Consider the following 21,509-nt stretch of genomic DNA (forward strand, 5'->3'; position numbering starts at 1 on the left):
GGTGGAAGGATCGCTGGAGCCCAGCAGGTTGAGGCTGCGGTGGCCAGGAGCAGCCACTGCTCTCCAGTCTGGGTGACAGAGTGAGACTCCAACCCAAAAAAAAAAAGGACAGGGTCTCTGGGATTTCTATGCCAGCTCTATATTTACTAACTCTATGACTTTAGGCAAATTTACTATTCTTTTTGTTTCCTCACCATAAAATGGGGATAATAGTAATACCTGTCTCCAGAGAATAATAATAAAACCTATCTCATAACGTCGTGAGGATTAAATTGATGTATAAGTAAAGGGCTTAGAATAGTGCCTGGAACCTAGTAAGAACAGTATAAATGTTAGCTAGAATTGATTGTCAGCTATGTGCCAGTCAATGATCTCAGCTCTTACATTAACTCATTTAATCCTCACAATCACCCTATGAGGTTGGTACATTTTATAAATGAGAGGTTTTGTAACAGAGGTTTTAGTAAAACAGAGGTTAGGTGACATGTCCAAGGTTCTGAGGGTACAGTATGAACAAAACAGGCCAAGTCTCTGTTATCATTAAACTCCCACGAAACAAAATAATTTATGATAATGAATGCAATGAAGAAAATAACATGAGGCGATGTGATAGAGTAAGAGTATACTTCTCTAAAGGAAAGGACATTCGAGGGACGCTTGAGGACTGCTACTCACCTGTGTTTAGAATCGCCTTGGTTTAACTCAACACACTTCAGTAGCTCTGAATCTTGTGGGCGAAACCACTGGAGTGCCATTTCCTTTGTTCAAGTAGGTCCTCAGATCCTTATGTACATTTGCCTACTGCTTACTTGGTTTACTTCACAGATAATGCATCCTGCATCATTGGACAATTTACTCCACAGATAACCAGAAAATTACAGTTATGGTACAGTATGTTCTGTGGCAAAGGAAAGCGAAAGGGGCTGTGGTTTCCCAGGGGTGGTGCCAAGCTAAGCTTGGGAGACAGAGGAAAACAAAAATCAGCATATGCAGAGGCCATGATCTAAAGTGTGTCCTATTCCAGCCAGCAAGAGGCTACCCTTCATTTTATTGGTAGCCCTCACTCTGTGAACTACTATAGTTTGAAAATACTCTTTACTTTCTGTTTTTGTCATTGTTTTGTTTTTGAGTCAGAGTCTCACTCTGTGAGGCTGGAATGCAGTGGCATGCTCATGACCACCACAGCCTCAACCTGATGGGCTCAGGTGATCATTCCACTTCAGCCTTCCAAGTAGCTGGAATTACAGGCGCATGCCAGCACATCCAGCTAATTTTTTAATTTACTGTAGAGATGAGGTCTCACCAAGTTGCCCAGGTTGGTTTCCAACCCCTGGGCTCAGGTGATCCTCTCACCTCTACCTCCTAAAATGCTGGGATTACAGGCATGAGCCATCATGCCCGGCCAAAAATGCTCTTTACTTTTTGAGTGAGGGTGGAGGAAACAGGCACTTCCAGGATATTCTTAGGCAGTAGTATCCATGAGGAGGCCCAGCTACTTCTGCTGTGATCTCCAGAGGATCTTGGATTTTTATATCTTCCACTAGGACATTGGGGTAGGGAGGAAACTTACTCTCAGTACTGCTACTAGCCCATTTAGCACCTGGACTCATTTCCTAGGGGTGCTGTCAGAAAGTACCTCAAAGTGGGTGGCTTAAAACAACAGACTTTATCTCTTACAGTTCTGGAGTTGGAAGTCCAAAATCAAGGTGCTGACAGGGTTGGCTTCATCTGGAGGCTATGAGGGAGCATCTGTTCTATGCCTATCTTCTCACTTCTGGTGGATGCCAGTGATTCTTTGAATTTCTTGGCTCGTAGCTGTGATACTCCAATCTCTGTCTCTGTCACATAGCTCTCTTCCCTGTGCCTCTCTGTGTCTCCCAGTCTGGATCTCCCTCTCCTTTCTTTTCGAAAGATACCAGTCATTAGATTTAGGGCCTACTGTATTCCAGTAACTTGATTACATCTGCAAAGACTATTTCCACATAATATGGTCACATTCAGAGGTACCAGGGGTTTGGGCTTAAACATATCTTTTTGGGGTGATACAATGCAACTCACCATAGCATCTTGTGCAAATTGGAGACAGATGTCTCCTCTGGATGGATGCTGCCCTTCTGCACATGGCTTAGTGAGCAGATAGTGGTTTTTTTTTGTTTTTTGTTTTTGTTTTTTTTGAGTTGGAGTCTCACTCTGTTGCCCAGACTGGAGTGCAGTGGCTGCTCCCGGCCACCACAGCCTCGACCTGCTGGGCTCTGGCGATCCTTCTGCCTCAGCCTTCCGAGTAGCTGGAGTTACACGCATGCGCTACCACGCCTGGCTGATTTATTTTATTTATTTTTTTTTATTGTAGAGATGAGGTCTCGCCTGCCCAGGAGGGTCTCGAACCTGCAGGCTCAGGCAATTCACTCACCTCAGCCTCCCAAAGGCGTGGGATTACAGGCTGAGCCACCGAGCCCGGCTCAGATAGCTTTTTTATGTGAACTATGTCAAAGAACCTTTTCTCCTAGTGGGGGCAGTTCTATATCAGGACACAAAGCTTTGCATTTGGCACCTAGCTTGGATTTCAACCCCCACTCAGCTCCTCTCTGGTCCCCTCAACAGGATTCAAGCCTATTCAGTCACATGTACTGACCTTTGACTGTTCTGCACTCAGCTAGCCTCCCTCCATCCCTACACATCTCGTTTCTTCCATACCCATATCCTGGGGGTACAAGCCATTTTGTTCTCCTTGGTCCAGTTTTTGGATATCTATTATGGAATGATCTGATTCTGTGTCTCCTGTGAATAGCTGGTATTTTTACCTGGCCAACATCTACTACCTTCTGTTCTGGAAACAGGACCCTAATTTTCCTTTTGAGCAACTGCCCCTCTCCCATTTGCAGTACATCTCTTTTGGGTGGGATTGACTCCACTGCCCAACTCCCAAGACTGGCACAAGATCCAGGCTTGGCCAATCAGAACACCTCATTCCCTGGCATAATAATTGATCTTAAACTATTCTATACATGATCCAGGACTCTTGCCAGAACTATTGAAGCAGAGGCATTCTCTCGGTCCAGATGGCTATATTGGTAGAATAAGCTTGCAGTGGCCTGAGGAGAGTGAAGCTAAGAGACAGAGAATTCTGATAATATAATTGAATCACCAGATTCTGGCTTTGCTTGAAGCTAGATACAGCCCTGAACTTTACAGAAACATGAGCTAACAAATTCCCCTCCCACCACAACCCCCTTTTTTCCCCTTGTGACTGTTAAAAATGGGTTTATGTTCCTTATAGTCAAAAGAATCCTGACTAAATGCAATCTCTGACACTTCCATTATCTCTGAGTTCTCTGAATGTCCAAAGCTCTGCGTTCTCCTTGACCCACCAGGGTCTCCATTAATGAGTCCTGGCAGACAAGTAGGCGTTAATTAACTAGGCTAAAGGAAAAGTTTCCCTCGCCACAACCCAGTGGGGATGGGTGCAGAATTGGACTGAATCTGCTGCCTACCTAGATTTGTTGTACTTTTGGGGGAGTGAGGAGTTGGGGATAGGGAATGGGTTTTACCCCTTCCTGGGGCTGCCTGCTCTGTCTGCATTTGGTTTCATTTTCCCGTGGGTTCACCACTTTCCAGCTCAGCCGCCATTCCCACGTGCTGTCCAACCCCTTCTGCTGGGAGTTCATAGTGAGCGAAGTTGCTGACAGGCATATGCTGCTCCTTGGTATTCACTGCATCCACTACATCACCCGGCACAGAGCCACAGTTTAGCAGGTCTCTAGAAGTGCACCTAGTTGGCTCCCCCCGACCTCTTGCAGTGCCAGTCCTTCTGCCACCATGAAGCCTTCCCTGACTGCTATAGTCCACCCCGATCCCCTCCTTTTCTGAATCCATCATGAACCACTGCATTGTATTTTGCCTTCTGTTGCATTGGTGCTGCACCTGTTTTCCCAATTCCTTTCTAAGATCTCCAAAGGCAGGAGCCTCCTTCCCAAATCCTTAGCATGAACCCAGGAAAGAGTCACTCCATAAATGATTCAGATGCACTTTAATGCATACACCATCACTGCCACTAGAATAAGGATAGGAGATGCACTAGGAAAATTCAGTTTGTATCAACAAAACAGACCAACACAGAACAAGGAGATACCACAGATCTTTGCAAATGAGATCTTCCCTTTCGTTACTATGTACAAGTCTATGCCTCTATATCCATACATCTCTTTATATTTGCACAAACTGATAACACCACATGACAATCCATATTTCCCATGCCACAGAGAAGAGATGTCAGCATACGGGACACAGGAAGACTAAAAAAGCATGAAAACATCTGCTTAACTAGAACCCGATGGGTAGATATGTGAGCTATTATTCCTCTCTCTGCTCAGTCTTATAGAGGGACGGCCCAATTTTGCTAATTGCTCCTCCTCAGGAATTCAGCTCACCCTGTTATGGTACATTTCCTAGACTGGCATGAGACCAGCCTGTTCTCTGGTTGAATAAATAGAGCAGTTGGAGGAATTGAAGATAGTGCACAAACTGGGTAAGGTGACATCTCTCTGTGTGCGGCTCAGAGATCCAACTGCTCCCAGCAGTTGATAAGAAGAAAGTCTCTGCTGTTCAACCTGCTGCAGAGTTTAATTTCACTGGGAGGATTGAGGGTGGGGGGTGGCGAAGGGAATGTGTTCCTCCCCTTCCTTTTCTCCCACAAGCCGAGAGGAAGCCAGGGGTGGACATGAATGAGGCTTAGGTTTCTCTTCAGTTGACCTCCTCCTGTTTGTTCCTCTCCACCACCCCCAGAGAGGCAAAGCTCAGGATTAGGACTGCTCGCTCCTGGGGGCAGACCCTACCTGGTGTGAGACTCACTGCCTTCTCTATGTGGTCTTGGGTAGGTTGCTTCACTGATTCAGGCCTCGGTTTTCCTCATCTGAGTACTGGGAATAATAAAACCCATCTTGTATCGCAGGGGTGTATCAAAGATCATCAGGGCTTGGATGAGAAAGTGCTTTGGGAACTGCAAAGCGCCAAACATGATTAATGATTTTAGTTGTGAACTCTCCCGTCTGCTCCTTCTGGGTCCTAACCCCATCACAGCTCACTGCTCTGTTCATCCAATCCCAGCTGGCAGTGGCTGATTCTTCTTGGCTGCTTGTAGCCTTCAGAAGTTTTTCTGAAGCCAACCAAACCTCTGGGTGTAAGGCATGTTGGCCCTGATATTTCTAGGTGAAGTTAGGTTCCTGGGACAGGAATGTGTATTAGGGGGTGGGTGGGGGGAGGGAAGTGGAGGGAGGAGAGGATACTTAGAAATGACTCCAGGAGGAGTGTGTTCGACTTAATTCTGAGATGAATGCCACCTATCCCTCATCCTCACAATGGCCCCATCTTATATTCCATGTCCATAATATTTTCCTTCCTAAAACACACTTTTGTTTGACTTTCATAACTATTTTTGTGAAGTAGGTAAGACTAGCAATCTCATTTTATAGATGAAAATGTTTGTTTAAGATCACACAATTAGTATGTTGTAAAGTCAGAACTCAAGCCCAGGTCTCTGGAATCCTGGTTTTCTTAGTATTGTAGAGCATTTCTAACAAGGGCCCCAGAATACTCTAAACTCTCATATGGGGTTCATTGCTCACTCCTGGAGGTCACTCTCTAGGGGAAGGAGGAAGTGCATGTGGCGCCACTCTGTCAGGTGACTGGTGGCAGTCCCTACTTTAAGCCAGTCCAAAGAGGTCATGCTATCGAGCTGTTCTTGGCCATTTTTCTGGACTCTCCTTCCTTGGTCCTGACTGGATACTTCTACCCTGATCCACTTTATAAGTCCAGGATCTGTCTCTTATGTACAACCCCCTTCTCTTGCTCTTTTTGCTTGCAGTGTTCACACTGGCTCTCTTCAGTTTCTGGTTCTCAGTCCTCTTACAAAAATCCTGGATTAGATTTGCTTCCCCGACTCTGCCTGCTTGGGATGACTTTGTGTAGCATGACAGTCAACACCGCACATCAGTACCTACTGTGTGTACCATGCACTGCTCTAAGGGCTTTTCACCCATTCTCCCATTTAATCCTTTCAATTGCCTCTTAGGGTGGGTATTATTTTTCCATTTACATACAAAGTAGCTGAGGTTCCAAGATGAATCTGTCCAAAGTCACAAACTAACAGTGATGAAGACCCAAGAATTAAGCCCAAATCTATCTGTCTATAAACCCTATGTGCTTGACTACTCTGCCTTGCTACCTTCTTAAATCTCATCCTGTGGTCTGATGTTTAGAGGGATTTAAAGATAGTTTACCACGTGCAATCTCTCAGTCCTTCAGTTGCCAGGCTTCCAGCTGCACGGCAGAGTTTGTCCTCAGAAAGATCTTGCCCAGCTCAGTCTGGCATATGCTGAGAGCTTGATAAATTAGGTCCTCCTCGAATTGGAGTGCATTTCTGGCACTTAAACCTGGCTGCCTGGTATCTCTTCTCAAACACGCAGGATTGTGCTCTGGTCTCAACAAGTCTCAGAGATTCTTGTTTCTCTCTTTCTCTTGTTACTCCTTAGGAACCTCCAGTCTGGGGCAGTCAGGGATGGACCATCCAGGTACACTTAATTGCTAAGATGCTCTCTGGCAGCCTCAGAAACCAGAGCCATAAGCCCGGCCGAGTGATGAGTGGGTTGCACAGCATTGGCAGTTTTCATTGTACCCGAAAAGAAAGGAAGTTTTAATAATGAAAGGATTCCTGCCAAAATTCTGTTTGCCACTTGCAGCTCTTACAGAAAACAGGCACAGAATCGCAGGGCATTAGCATCAACAGGGGCTGTAGAAACCATCTGCTCCAAGCTCCTGAAGTCCAGAGATAGAGAGGGACTTAACCAATGCTGCACAGCCTATTAGCTTTTTTCCATTCCACTGTTAACCATGGGAAGAGATGCCTTAGATTCTGAAGGGAGGCGGGAATCCTAATTATACTCCTCAGGGACTCGATGATTTACTTTGCTCTCCTCATTAGCATTTCTATGACATGAATAAAAGACTAAGCAAATAAAAGTCTTTTATTCAAGTCTCCCAGAGATTTCCTATTTGGATATTTGCTATTTGACCACTTTAAAATGATAGAAGTAGACAAAAGCATATACTCCACAACTCAGTCCATCAGTAGTGGACTTACCAGATGGTCAATGTCACTGAGATGGCTGAGAAATAGGAACAGATGTGGAGAAAGGAGTGGCAGTCTGTTAGCTGTTTTCTCTAACCTCTGAAGCCAGATTCCGTGTGGACCAGTGATGCCTACTTATAGGAGCCTTTGTGCTGATTCTGTGTTGTCATCAGTGTACATAGAGAATTGCTTCTTGAGAAATCCCTCTTCCTCATGCAGCCAAGAGAGAATGGAGAGGAAATTAGGCTTCTTTTCTGTCTTGATCAGAAAGTCCACATCAGTGGGATTTTCTGAAAGACCCAGTTTTTAAAAATTAGAATTTCTGTATTTTGGAGTTGTTTTGAAAGATGTCTTAAGGAGAAAACTAAGAACCAAAGAGGAGACGATGTATTTTTGGTTTCAAGTGATAAGAACCTAGCTCCAATGAGCAAAGCTAAATGAGACTTTAATTAGGAAGGCATACTGAGCTAACAGAATCAAGGAAGAGGAGATCGGCCAAGCCTCCAGAAGCCAGAATCAGGGTCCAGAAAACCATAGGCCACACTCTTTCTCACCTTATGTCTTTGCTTCTCTCTGCATTATGGCCCTGTTTCCTCTTCTTCCTATAACCAGAATTTACACATGGGTTGAGGATAGGCCATCACAGTTTTAGTCCATGTATACTCAAAAGGAAAGAAAATGGGTCTTATTCATTTATTTATCGAGTTGGTGTCTCACTCTGTCGCCCAGGCTGGAGTGCAGTGGCACAGTCACAGCCACCCCGGTGTCAATCTGCTGGGCTCTGGTGATCCTTCCACCTCAACCCTCCAAATAGCCGGAACTACAGCCACATGCTACCGTGCCTGGCTCATTTTTTATTTATTGTAGAGACGAGGTCTTGCCAAGTTGCCTGGGTTGGTCTCGAACCCGCAGGCTCAGGCAGTCCACGCACCTCGGTCTTCCAAAGTGCTGGGATTATGGGCTGAGCCACTAAGTGCGGCCTTAGATCCAATTTTTAAGGAAAAAATCTTAGGGAAAGATTCTGATTGACCCTGCTTGATCACATGCTCCCTCTACTGAGAGACTTCACTAAAATCACCTGGTTTGGGTGAGACGGTAATAGTATTACAAAAGAAGAGATTGCTATTTCCAGAAGAAATGGGAGGAGAAGTGATAGCCTCTGGATTATTTTTATATGTGGTATTGGAGTAAATCTCAGTGTTACTGAGCTGTTCATTCATTTGTATATTTAAAAGATTGCTGCCATGTGGACAATGGACTGTAGCGTAGCCATTTTGTGAGTCAGGAAACTGGTTAGGAACTTTGGTAGTTCTCTACGGAAGAAACAATGGTGGCTTGGACCAAGGTCATGGCAATGGAAATAGAGAAAGGTCGGCAGATCTGAGATATATTTAGAAGTGGAACCAAAGGACTTGCTGCTGGATCAGATGTGGAGACTAAGAAAAAAAGAAAAATCAAGAAGTTAAGAATGACATCTAGGTTTCTTTGAAGACTGGGGTTGAAACAAGTTTGAGGCAGAATCAAGAGTTTCAATTTGGACACGTTAAGTCTGAGATATTGAAATGTCCTGTAGGCACTTAGGTATACATGTCATTACTAAAGACTTAGCATCTAAAACCTTGGGACTAGGTAATGCCTCCAAGAAGAGAGTATGGCTAGAGCAGAAGGCCCAACTGTTCTTTGATCCATCTTTTCTGCACATATTGAATCCTTCTGCTGGGCTTCTGGCAGGAACTTCAGGTAGGAATTACAACCATTATCTACAGTAAATCTTGTGGAATGACAAACCAGATTCATCCCTCAGGGATAGCTAAGAAGTAACCAAATGGAGTGTTTAACACGCATCAACACTTCTTCATTTAGATGTATATTGATTCCTCCAAAGTAGACCCTTTGGACAACTAAATAAATTATGAAACTTCCCTGCTCTAAACCATTTTGACAATTCTCTTTGGGGGTGTCTTCAAAGCCACGTTTTAAGACCCAGAAAATTTACCAGACTTAGTTGCAGATGACTTAGGGTGCTTCTTGTGGTAGATGAAAAATGGCCACAATATTTCATTGCTCCTTCCATCAAGAGATGGTATCTATTTTTCCACCTTTTAAAATTTGGGTTGGTCACTTGACTTGTGTTAACCAGTGGGATATTAGTAAATGATGCAAATGGAGGCTTATAAAGTGCTTCTGCATTCAAACTTGCCCTCTCTTGCAGCTGGAAAACCTTCTGCCACCATATGAACAAATCTTGGCAGACTTCTGCAGAACAACATTATGTGGAGAGAGGCCTCCATAGCCCTAGTTGTCTCAGCTGGGACCCCAGCTAGTGAATGTAGCTCTCTTAGGTCATCCAGCCTTAGCCAAAAGAACCACCCACTCAACCCACAGAATCTCAAGAAATCATAAATAATTGTTGTTTCAGGCCACTAAGTTTTAGAGTGGTTTGTTATGTCCTTCAGAAATCAACAAGTAACTCTTAATTAGGCAGTGTAAAAATGTTTCACAGGTACAAATATTCTTTCTCCCACTCTTACTCTTCTTGGGAGACTGTTTTTTTGTTTGTTTGTTTTTTAGTTAGAGTCTCACTCCATTGCCCAGGTTGAAGTGCAGTGGCACACTCACAGCCAGCCCAGCATCGACTTGCGAGGCTCTGTCTATCTTTCCACCTCAGCTTCCCAAGAAGCCTGAACCACAGGCGTGTGCTACCACCCTGGCTAATTTTTTACTTATCGTAGAGACAAGGTCTCGCCAAGTTGCCCCAGCTGGCCTCAAATCCGTGGCTCAGGAAATCCACTCACCTCAGCCTCAAGTGCTGGGATTATCGGCTGAGCCACCGAGCCTGGCTGGGAGACTGGTATTTGATCCACCATAGAAGGTTTGTGCTGAAAGGTGAATGTAAAGCAATGGCCAGTGGACAGTGGAAGCATTTGGAGGCAGTAGAGTCTTCCTAGAGCCCCTGAAACAGTTCCTCAAAGGTGATTCAGGTTTCCCAGTTATGTGTTCTCAAACCATCATGTGCCTTTCTTTCTTTTTTATTTATTTATTTGTGAGTTAGAGTCTCACTCTGTCACCCAGGCTGGAGTACAGTGGCATGCTTACGGCCACCCCAGCATCAACCTGCTGGACTCAGGTGATCCTATTGCCTCAACCTTCCAAGTAGCCGGAACTATAGGCGTGCACTACCACGCCCAGCTAATTTCTTGATTTATTGTAGAGACGAGATCTTGCCAAGTTACCCAGGCTGTTCTTGAAATCGTGGGCTCAGGAAATCCCCTCACCTCAGCTTCCTAAAGTGCTGGGATTACAGGCTTGAGTCACCACACCCGGACAATTTTTTTTTATTTTAAAGATGTGGGTACAATTCAGGATTAGGTATACAAGTGGTCACTATGTGTGCCTTTCTGTCAGAGTACTTTGTAATTATATTTGGGTGACAATTTGATAATGTCTACACTAAACCATAAAGCTATATGTTTCATGAAGGCAAGAACTGTGGCTAATTTGCCACCAATTATATCCTGGCACATACTAGATATTCATTTGTTGAATAAATACATTTGAATTTTTTCCTACTTCATATAAGGAATCAGAAAATATCACTTAATAGTATATGTAGCTCATGGGCTTGTCTTTTGCATGTATTTCTGGCCACAGGTTACCACTTGACTCTCCAGCTATGACAGGCAATTGGGTGTAGGCTTGGGATAGGGAATCTGAATTTTGTGAGACCCCAGGACACTGGTTGTTGCAATTCCTTCTCCTTCCCCCAAACTGTTGGCAAACAAAGTCAAACAGACATTCCTCAAGACACTCCAGAAACTTGCTATCCAAGCAAGGAGCTTTGAGACAGGTAGGAACAGGTGACACGAGTGGGAGAGTCAGGTCTGCAGGATGCTAATATCATTCTATGGATGTTGTAAAGCTTCAGTTACAAAGCAATTGTGAAACCAGTGGCCCAACTGAGGTTAGTTAATGAACTCTGGGAATCCATAGGCATCTGTTACTACCATCATCTAAGGCAATCTGAATAAAAAAATCTGAAAGAGCATGAGTCAGACAAAGGTGGATTCAAATGATATCAGAAGGTGGCTTGGGCATGTTAATGCTTCCAGAACTACTTTTCCTTGCCTGCCAAATTGGGATAATAATATTTTAGAAACAGCACCTCCACTGCATTACGGGACCTTTCGGGCAGGGATCAGTTGTTTTCATCTATCTTTATCCACTACTTAATAATGCTAGGGACATAGTAGATTCTCAAACAGATGAATGTCTTCTTAAAGGCAATCCAAGATCTAGCCCTGGCTCTATCATTAATGCACTCTCAGAGGGATTAGATTTCCTCCCACTCCCTGGACCTCTACCCTGCCTTCTGCAAAATAGAAGTCTGATAGAAGATGGAGGATCCTCTCGAAGCCCCCTTCTAGATCTAATATTCAGCGAGTCTGTGACCATTCAATACACTCTACCCCATTGTGGTCCTAGAAGTTAATAAAGCTACAGACTGACGAGACAATAAAAGTCACGAATCACTTTGTATTTACAGATACACATGCATTTGAAACACATTCTGTAAATAACTACAATACTGTATTGCACTTTTGGCCTACTTTTGCCTTTTTAGAAGGCAAGAGGCTTTTTTTTTTTTTAGTTTATCTTCTTCTATTTGGATTGTTTTAGGAAGATGAAATCCAGAACAAGTTGCCACTAACACATATTACGCAGCTTGAACCTTGGTAGCTAATAGTGCTATTACTGTGATTGATGAACATTATGCTGCAATTGGCTGGAAGCTGTTGTCTTCCACTCAGCAGAAATGAGGTCACAGAGCAGGGCTGGGGAATTGCCATGTAACAAGCAGGTCTGGTTTTCTGTTGCCCAGTAGAAGAGTTTAGTACTATAATATTTAACTCTTGATTCCATCTGTTGTGAAGATGCTTGTTCCCTTGAGCTGGCTCCTGAGTCTTAAAGAATTTGACAGTTTTAAAGAAAAATGATTCAAAAAAAGAAAAGAAAGAGAATGATTCAATCTTTGCCTGGATATTTATTTGGAGATAAACTATTATTGGATATATGTACTAAAATACCCAGGGATCATGAGATCCTCAGTCTGAAATCCTAGTACTGGGATAGATGAGTGTGCCTGGAAAAAATAATAATGATCCATGTCTAATTTGCCACTAATTGCATTCTGGCACATAATAGATATTCATTAGTTGAATAAATAACTTTGAATTTTTCCTACTTCATATAAGAGTTTCAAGCCTTAAAAAATATGTATTATTTAGCCGGGCTCGGTGGCTCAGCCTGTAATCCCGTGCCTTTGGGAGACTGAGGTGAGTGGATTGCCTGAGCCCGCGGGTTCGAGACCCGCCTGGGCAACTTGGCAAGACCTCATCTCTACAATAAATCAAAAAACCCAGCCGGGCGTGGTAGTGCATGCCTGTAATTCCGGCTACTTGGAAGGCTGAGGCGGAAGGATCGCCGGAGCCCAGCAGGTCGAGGCTGCGGTGGCCGGGAGCGGCCACTGCACTCCAGTCTGGGCGACAGAGTGAGAATCCAACTCAAAAAAAAATGTATTATTTAATAATATTGTATCTCACAGGTTGATCTTTTGCATGTTTGCATCTTTACAGTGTAAAAAGCATATACAGAACCACTGCCCCGTGAAAGGACTATCTCTTCTATGGTCAGAAAATGTTGTCAAGTCACTCCCCTAAGATGCCCCATTGCTGGAGCACGGAGGCTGCTCAAAGCACTGCTTGGGAGTCTGAAACATGTTGCCTGCCAGAGGCAAATACAGGGAAAGACAGCACTTGGGTCAGAGGAGCACTGCACATTTTTTGCTCAGGCCCATGGGACCTGGTTACCTCAGAGACTGACTCTCCTTCCCTCAGAATTAGCCACCCATCATTTCATATTAGTGTGAGTAGCTGAGCAATTTGTTAACAGATTAGAGACATGTCTTTTCTCCAGTGGACTTGGAATCTGATAACACTGGAATTGAAACCTACTATGGCTTTAACACTTGCTAGCACCTATATATTTGAGTGAATTTATTCTCTTCTTGAGATCCCCAAAATATCCTAAGGTTTTTGGGCCTTCCAGAAGGTGACCTTCCTGATGAAAGGACAAAGCCAAAACAATGGAGTTACCTTGGCCATTTTGGGCAGGTGGTTTGGCATTGGCTCATACCTTTGTCTTGTTATAACTATGGATTAATGATATGTTATAGTGAATGATGTCTTATTCATAATAGGCTCTGTTAACTCTCTTGCACTGTGGTAAGTTTGATTGACTCCTTTGGAGTTGCTGATAAGTAAAAGCTGTGAGGGAAAAAAAAAGCATACTTGCTAGCTATGTGATCGAAGTCTCTTAATCTCTCTGGATCATAGTTTATCTATAAAAATGCAATATAAAATGTGGCTAAGAGTACAGACTTTGGAGCCTACTGCCTGGGTTTGAACTCCAGTTCTACCATTTACTCATTATGTGATCTTAGGCAAACTAGAAACTTTTTGTTCCTTCATTTCCTTATCTTTAAATGAGGTTGAGTAGAGTGCCTCTTTCACAAAGATGTCAGGAAGGCAAGTGAGTTAATACATGTCAAGTGCTTGGAACAAGCACTTGTACTCTAGTACAGAGTAAGCATGACACCAGTGTTCACTCAAATAACATTGGGATGTGAATCCTGATTTCTTGGATTCATTTGGTGGATCAGCTGAAGTGGTGAAGGTGAAAAAAAGTCCCAGAGTTATTAGTGCCAAAAGGGACCTTAGAGATCATCCAAATAAACTCCCTCATTTTATAAGAGTGAAATCAAGATTCAGAGAAGGGAAGTAATTGCTCCAGAGTCACACTTGATTTAATGGCGGAGTCTAGGTCTCCTGATTCCAAGTCCAAAGCTCTGTTCTCTGCATTGCATCAAAGAAAGCAATATCTCCATAGAGCTGACTCTGGAAGAAACTTTTATTTTGTCATTGGACCTGTGCTAGTTCATGTACTTTCTCGGAACAATGAGTTGCATTTGCAATGGAGAGAAAACTGGGGAGAAATTTAAAAAAAGAAAAAAGAAAACTGGGGAGATACTCCCTGCCCACCTCCCAACTTCTGAGGTGCCATGCTAGTGCAGGGAGAGGCTGAGGATTCAGGTCATGGGTTTAGAAGAAAAGTTTTCCAGATTCATTGCCAGTTTCATGTCATTATTTCAGCTAAAACCCAAATATGTGGCTGTGGCCAAGCAAGCTAGAATCATGAGCTAATCCATTCTGGTCTCAAAGTTCCTTTTTTTTCCTTTAAGTGTTTAATTAAGGAGTTTCTACCAAAAGTGGTTTTTCATCTGCTCTTTGGTAGAAACTAAGGTTTCACTCTCAGGGGAATGAGGTTGGGATTGGGACCTCTGAGTTCAGTTCCCCATTTTTTTTAGTGCCATGCCCCCGTAGATTCATTCTGTTTTGAATCACACTCTCTGGTTAGACTGCTCAGGAGACATTGAGAAACAGGTTGGAGGAAAGAGGCAGTATGAAGAATGGCAAACGAAATTTATAGAGGTATATGACCTAGAGAAAGGGCGTGTCCTAGGGGTATTAAATCCTGTTATTAAATCATCTAAGCGTGTCACAGAGCAGAGGGGGCAGAGACCGCGAGATCTCTGACAACAGAGCTGGTACAAATGGGGTGGGAAGAGAAAGAATTTCCAGAAAGCAGATTTCAGCTTGAAGCAAGGAAAAACATCTGACTTTGAGAGCTGGCCAAAGATGGAAAACACACTGAGCTCCTGTCCCTAAAGCACCTAGAAGGTGGGCTTTAAAAGAGATTTGGTTGTGAGGTCTGATAGTCACTTGTCAGAGATAGAAAGGTTAGGAGTGACTAGTCAGACTAGACAGAGTTGGGTGGGGATCTCACCAACTCTAACATTTTTAGATTCTAGGAGTCTTTTAACCAATGACTAATTTCAACAAGTTCGCAGTAAAGAACCATCTGGAAAGCAGCATAATCAGAAACTCATGATCTGTTTCTTTATCTTGCCTATGTTTCTCTTTGTCTTTCTTGTGCTCACTTGCTTGCTCTTTCATATAACAGGAACCTTTGACATTTTGCAGGGGAATAATCTTTTTCTTTTAAGTGTGTTTCTGACTCAGCCTTTTCTCCTTCGGCATCATTAGAGAGTCTGAGCTCTCTGAAGATTAGCTCTGCCTGTCACCACAGCAACTGCCCAGTCCTTGTGGGCATCTGTGGCAACAGGCACGGAGCTTTGAGAGCCCAAGCTTGACTTGCTGTGAAAGAAAGCGCCACAGGGAGTCTGATCCGAAACAAGCATGTTACGTTTTGGGAGGTCTTAATAGGATTAGCTGTGCAGGTGACCCTCACTTTACGCAGTTGACCAACCCCATAAAAGTGTATGTCAGATTTGGGTAAATGGAGGAACTCTCATTTTAAAGGCAGAAAAGAGAGTCACTTTTCAAGTCCCTGTAGTGAAAGAGAGTCTTCTTTTGTAAAGTGAATCTCCACCCATGTAACGACCTGTGCTTTACTCTAGCGCTGAGTGTGTATTATTGGGGCCATCTGCAGAGAACCTCAGGGGCCGGCAAAGGACAGTAGCAATTCATCTTGCTCGGGGCTGGGAGTGGACAGTGTGTAACAAGAAGAAGCAGAGTGGGTGTGGGGCCACAATGAGGGGAAGTTAGGAGGGCGGGCCTTGCCTAGCATGAGCAGTTCTGCTGCAGCAGGGGCGGGGTGTCCGAGAGACGTGTGTTCTTGGAAGCACCCAGCATGGAGGGGTCCGTGTCCAGTGAATCAGACATCTTGTCACAAATGGCATCTACCAGGCGCTCGAAGGCCTGCCTCACACTGATGTTCTCCTTGGCACTGGCTTCAAAGAAATCAAACCCTGGGGAGAGAAGAGAGACAGATAAGATTTTTCCCATCCCTTCAGCTGAAACCCTTCCGTACCACCAGCCCAAGCACTCTGAATGAATACGGCCAGTACTCAGATGTGAAGCAAGGAGGCCTAACACCATGGATAAAGGATGTAGCTTTAAGGACTTGGCACAGGGCGGAACACTTTAACTTTCTCGTTGCGATCCCTAAACTATTCTAGGAGCTTTATAAATATCATCTTCTTTAGTCTACATGACAGCCTGTTGGGTAAATATCATCATCTCCAACTTGCAAATGAGAACATGCTGGCTCCAAGATTTTACACAGCTCACACGTCACGTGGTTGTATTAGTGGAAATTGGGTTTAGACCTGGGTTTGGCTATCTTCAAAGCCATAAGCAGCTCTGCCCCTCATTCCTCCTCTTTGCCCCCCTTTGCTTTTATCTGACTTCTGAGTCTGAGTCTGGGCAAGTCACTCAGATTCAAAATCTCAACCTCTCTGATTCCGACACCTTGTTTGTCAAATAAGAATAGCAATTTCTTCCTACATAGAGCAGTTGGGAGGAGTGAGTGTGGTGATGGATAAATTGCTGTACTAGAGTTTCTTGCGATCATGACAATTTCTTTCTGCTCCTCTTCTTTTATCTTGCTCCTCCCACCTCCTCTTCATCTCTTTCTCCCTCTTTTATCATCTTCTCCCACAAAGGAGGGCATCAATTTCCTTCTCCCTGTTATTCCACTGCCCGGGGAGGCCTGAAACCCCAGCTTGAGGCACTCACAGCCCCTGCCAGCCCACCTCCGGTTGACAGCCTCTCCTGCGGTCCCATTTCCAGACCTGAGAAAGGCAAGCTACAGAAGTGCCTGTATGTGTGATGAGGAAGGAAGCAGCTGCTGGTCATGGAAACCCAGGCTTCAGAGACTCTGTAGCATAGAGTTTTTCCTTAATGATTATCACAAAAATTGGCTCCTTTGACTGCCATACTGCAAGCAGCAGCATTTGGGGAGATGGAGGGAGTGTATTGCTTGCTTAGAAAAGAGGAACACAGCCGGGCTCAGTGGCTCAGCCTGTAATCCCGCACCTTTGGGAGGCTGAGGTGAGTGGATTGCCTGAGCCCGCGGGTTTGAGACCCGCCTGGGCAGCAAGACCTCATCTCTACAATAAATCAAAAAATCAGCTGGGCGTGGTAGCGCATGCCTATAATTCCGGCTACTCGGAAGGCTGAGGCGGAAGGATCACCGGAGCCCAGCAGGTCGAGGCTGCGGTGGCCGGGAGCGGCCACTACACTCCAGTCTGTGCAACAGAGTGAGACTCCAACTCCAAAAAAAAAAAAAAGAAAAGAGGAACACAAGTAAAGAAGTAAATAGATTTTAGCCATTCATTTGGATGAAGGTGAGGACACAGGTCAAGGCCAAGGGCACAAATCCCTTCTGAGAAATAGGCACTAAGGGGAGGACACATGACATTGTGCAGATGGGCATTGGGAAGAGACTTGGGAGTCAGCCTGGATTTGAATATAGTTTCTGTCAGTTACTAGCTGTGTGATCTTGGGCAAGTTAAATAATTGTTTTCAGTCTCTGTTTCCTCATACACAGAATGGAGTGACTATTATCTATTTCATAGGGGGGAAATGAGAATTCTATGCACAAAATTATGTGAGGAGACTGCCATGTGAAATACATGGCAATTCTCTTTCCCATATGTTCTTGGTCCATCCTGAACATTGACCTTGTGCCAGTTCTCTCTCTTTTTTTTAAAGTCAGAGTCTCTGTCGCCCAGATTGGAGTATAGTGGCACGCTCACAGCCACCCCAGCGTCGACCTGCTAGGCTCCGGGGATCCATCCGCCTCAGCCTTCTAAGTAGCCGAAACTATAGGCGCGAGCTACCATACCTGGCTAATTTTTTTATATATTGTAGAGACGGGACAAGTTGCCCAGGCTGCCTCAGTCTCCCAAAGTGCTGGGATTATAGGCTTGAGCCACCAAGCCCGGCCGGACCTTGTGCCAGTTCTTGTGTTGAGCATTAGGGATACAGGGGGATCAAATCTGGTTGTGAAGAAGACACACTAATAAGAGTACCTACTTCTCACACCTGCAGTTCACAGGAACAGCTCATAAAAACAATTTTAAAACAAGCTTGTTAGGGGAGTGAGGCAAGACAAAAGTTATCACTTGTCATTTGCAGACAGGAAAATCGAGATTCAGTGATGGGCCAGGGCTCTATCCCTCATGCCTCCTTGTCTTACTCTTAGCTGGGATGGTGACAATAAACTGTAACATTCTAATCCAGGTAGAGCAAACCAGAGGTCATGCAGGAATGCAAGGAAGGGAGAGAGTGGCAGGAGAGGAGAGAGGAAGGAAACTTTCTGAAGTTAGTGAGGATGTGAACCTTTAAAGTCAGAACTGGGCAAAACTCTTCACCTAACCTCTCACTCTTCAGGACTCAGCGTAGACATGGTCTCTTCATTCTCCTCTGTGCTTCCTTCTGCCACAGCATTTTTTAACCTGCATGGCAGAAGTCCATTTGACAGGGAGCTCCCAAAGCAGGGACTAGGTCATTCATCTGAGCCCCAGCTCCAGCTGGGGGACTAGGAGCTTAGTGACACTGGTAGAATGAATAGTTGAATGAAGGAGGTGGGAATAAGCATGGAGGGTGTGGTTGAGGGAATGTGGACAATAGGAGTCATGAAAGCTCAGCTCAACAAGCATGGCAGACCCTGTGATTGGCACCAGGGACACTGAGGTGAATCAGACACAGTACCTACCTTTGAGAAGTTCCTAGTCTAGTGTGAAAGATAGACATATGGACACTAGCACAGAGTGGTAAGTGTTGGGACAGAGGGAAGTCAGAGGATTGTCAAGGCACAGAGGAGGCACCTATCCAAGCATGGGGGCCAGGGAAGGTTTTTGGAGAAGCTGATGCCTAAGCAGATATCAGCTGGACAAAGACATGTGACTGTGAATGTATGTGTGAGCACAGGCATGTGTAGCAGAGTAGGCAGGGAAAACAGCATGCACACAGATAAGCGGGCAAAACACAGCCTTGGAAGATGCCAGAAGGACCACAGCAGCTTGTTATCCTCAGAGCAGAAAACCCAAATTGGTGAGAGATGAGTCAGTGGCAGGCCAGACATGGAGAGCTCTTATGTCATGCCAAGGAGATATCTTTACTGTCGTCACAAAGGTACCCAAAGTGTGAGAACTCCAATTCAAGTTACCAGCTCATGGGTCTAGCAAGTCAAGGGTCTCTTTTGCTCAGTAGAACAACCCCAAATGCTCTCCCACCCAATTACTGTCAGATTCCTGAAAGGTAACCTTTCCCTCAGGTTCATTAATAAGGATTCTCAGGAGCTGGGAATCTTAGTGAGGTCAGGAAGATGACAACCAATTAAGCAGAATAGCCCCCAGTCCTTTGCTTCTTCTAATTGGCTTCAGAACAATGAGATTTTTGCTCTTTTAATAATTAAGGCTCAATTCTTAACTGAATCTGAGATGTTCCCCAAACCCTCCAGATGAACATGTATACCTTTCCAGTCCAAAGGCAGTTGTTACAGACCCTCCACTGTGTCCACACTACCTGTTTCTGAATTTGACCTCAGAATTGTATTCAGAAACTTGCAACCAGCTAAACTCACCTCTCCTCATCCCAGTACTGCTCCAGGACATTCCTGCTCCATCATTATGTTCAAATCCCTTCTCTATCCTTTCTGACACCTCCTCATCTCTATCATTTATCAATCTGTAGCTCACACTCTTCTGGTCACTGATGATTTTGGCAAGGGATTCACAGTCTTCCTTTCTACACAGGCTTGCTCTCACTCTCAGAAACTGTCATGTGGACAATTCATCCAACACCTTGGACTATTTAATTACTTGACCATCTCATCTCCAGTGACCTTCTCTCCCATTTTCCTTCAGCTATGCACTGCCCTTATAACTTGAGCTATTTTGATTGGATTTATGTCACTGTAATCGAAAGAGATCTGATTAATTCAATATTCAATCTCACTGGCTTATCACCCAAGGCAATGCATGGCGTGGCCTCTGGCTACTTTCCCAGCTTTATCTTCCTCACACTATGTTCCAGAAACATCAACACTTTGTCATTGTGTGCCTTTGCTCATGTTTTTAATCTCTAGCTCCTACGCCCAAACATCTTCATTACTCACCTGTGGAGTCTTTCCTTTCTCTTCCCCACCACATTGGCACCACTCAGAACATACGGTGTATCTCTCCTCTGTAATCCTCCTAGGCACTTTGCATGATTGTCTCAGTCAAGTTCCAGTCAGAAAACTGGGAACTATTCTCATCATTTAAAACAGAGGAACTTGGTCAGGCACAGTGGCTCAAGCCTATAATCCCAGCACTTTGGGAGGCCGAGGTGAGGGGATTGCCTGAGCTCACGGGTTCAAGAACAGCCTGAGCAACTTGGTGAGACTTCATCTCTACAATAAATAAAAAAAATTAGCCAGGCATGGTAGCTCGTGCCTGTCATTCCAGCAACTTGGAAGGCTGAGGCGGAAGGAGCACCTGAGTCCAGCATGTTAATGCTGGGGTGGCCATGAGTGAGCATGCCACTGCACTCCAGCCTAGGTGACAGAGTAAGACTCCAACTCAGTGAAAAAACAAAACAAAACAAAAAACAAAGGGACTTGATTATATAGGTGAGAGAAGAACTAAAAAGCTAAACAGAATAGTGAGGAAACCCAGAAACTATCAACAGCATCGAGCGCCAGGAAGCTAGAAACATGGGAGCAAGAGTTAGAGAAGAAAAAGTAACCTCCACTGGAGAAGCCAGTCAAGATGTGGGAAAATACCTAGATCGCTCCCTTTTTCCCAACTCCAGTCACCTGCCAGTGTCTTCCCTTGGTTAAACCCAGCCAGAAGCCACTGTCACAGGAGCCTGGAAAACACAGCCTGCAAAGGTCACCTTCCCAGAAAGGGCTGCAGGAGACATAGCAGGAAAAGGGTGAAGCATGACAGCAAACAGGCTAAGGACTGCAGCAGCCATCTAGCCAAAGACAACTGAAATGATCCGTTCATGATTTTGTTTCCCTATTCAATGAGCATCTAGAGGGCAAGGAACCCATTTACCTCTGTGTCCCCAGGATCCACTGTGTGCGTAGAGACTGGCAGATTATTCGCTGCCCTTCCTGCAAGAGATTTTACAGCCCGCCATTGCCTTTGGCTTGCAGCACCCCCTGGTGGGAAGATTATATCTCCCCGCTCTATTAACATCAAGTTTGATCATGTGTCTTGCTTTGGCCAACAGATGTGGCCAGAAGTGATGTGATCCAAGTACCAACAGAAGCATTAAGAGCCTTTGCATGAGCCGGGCTCGGTGGCTTAGCCTGTAATCCCACGCCTTTGGGAGGCCAAGGTGAGTGGATTGCCTGAGCCCACGGGTTCGAGTCCTGCCTGGGCAACTTGGCGAGACCTCATCTCTACAATAAATCAAAAATTAGCCGGGCATGGTAGTGCACACCTGTAGTTCCAGCTACTTGGAAGGCT

The 21,509-nt window shown here is 44.7% G+C and overlaps 1 protein-coding gene across 1 annotated transcript in view; it reads right to left on the bottom strand.

Moving 5' to 3' along the window:
- Positions 1 to 11,636: 11,636 nt before the first annotated feature.
- The window catches only part of LOC103271539 (ras-related protein Rab-3B), a 27,398-nt gene continuing 17,525 nt past the window's right edge, over positions 11,637 to 21,509 (bottom strand). Inside the window, exons 4-5 of the mRNA XM_021718042.1 lie at positions 15,823 to 16,010; positions 11,637 to 12,084 (exon numbers count right to left, since the gene is read on the bottom strand). Coding sequence (XP_021573717.1) covers positions 15,823 to 16,010 — 188 coding nt within the window. The 3' untranslated portion in view covers positions 11,637 to 12,084. The remainder of the gene's footprint in view (positions 12,085 to 15,822; positions 16,011 to 21,509) is intronic.

Source organism: Carlito syrichta, unplaced genomic scaffold (assembly GCF_000164805.1).
Source record: "Carlito syrichta isolate Samal-C Ts95f unplaced genomic scaffold, Tarsius_syrichta-2.0.1 Scaffold311753, whole genome shotgun sequence".
In the NCBI taxonomy this organism is placed as follows: Eukaryota; Metazoa; Chordata; class Mammalia; order Primates; family Tarsiidae; genus Carlito; species Carlito syrichta.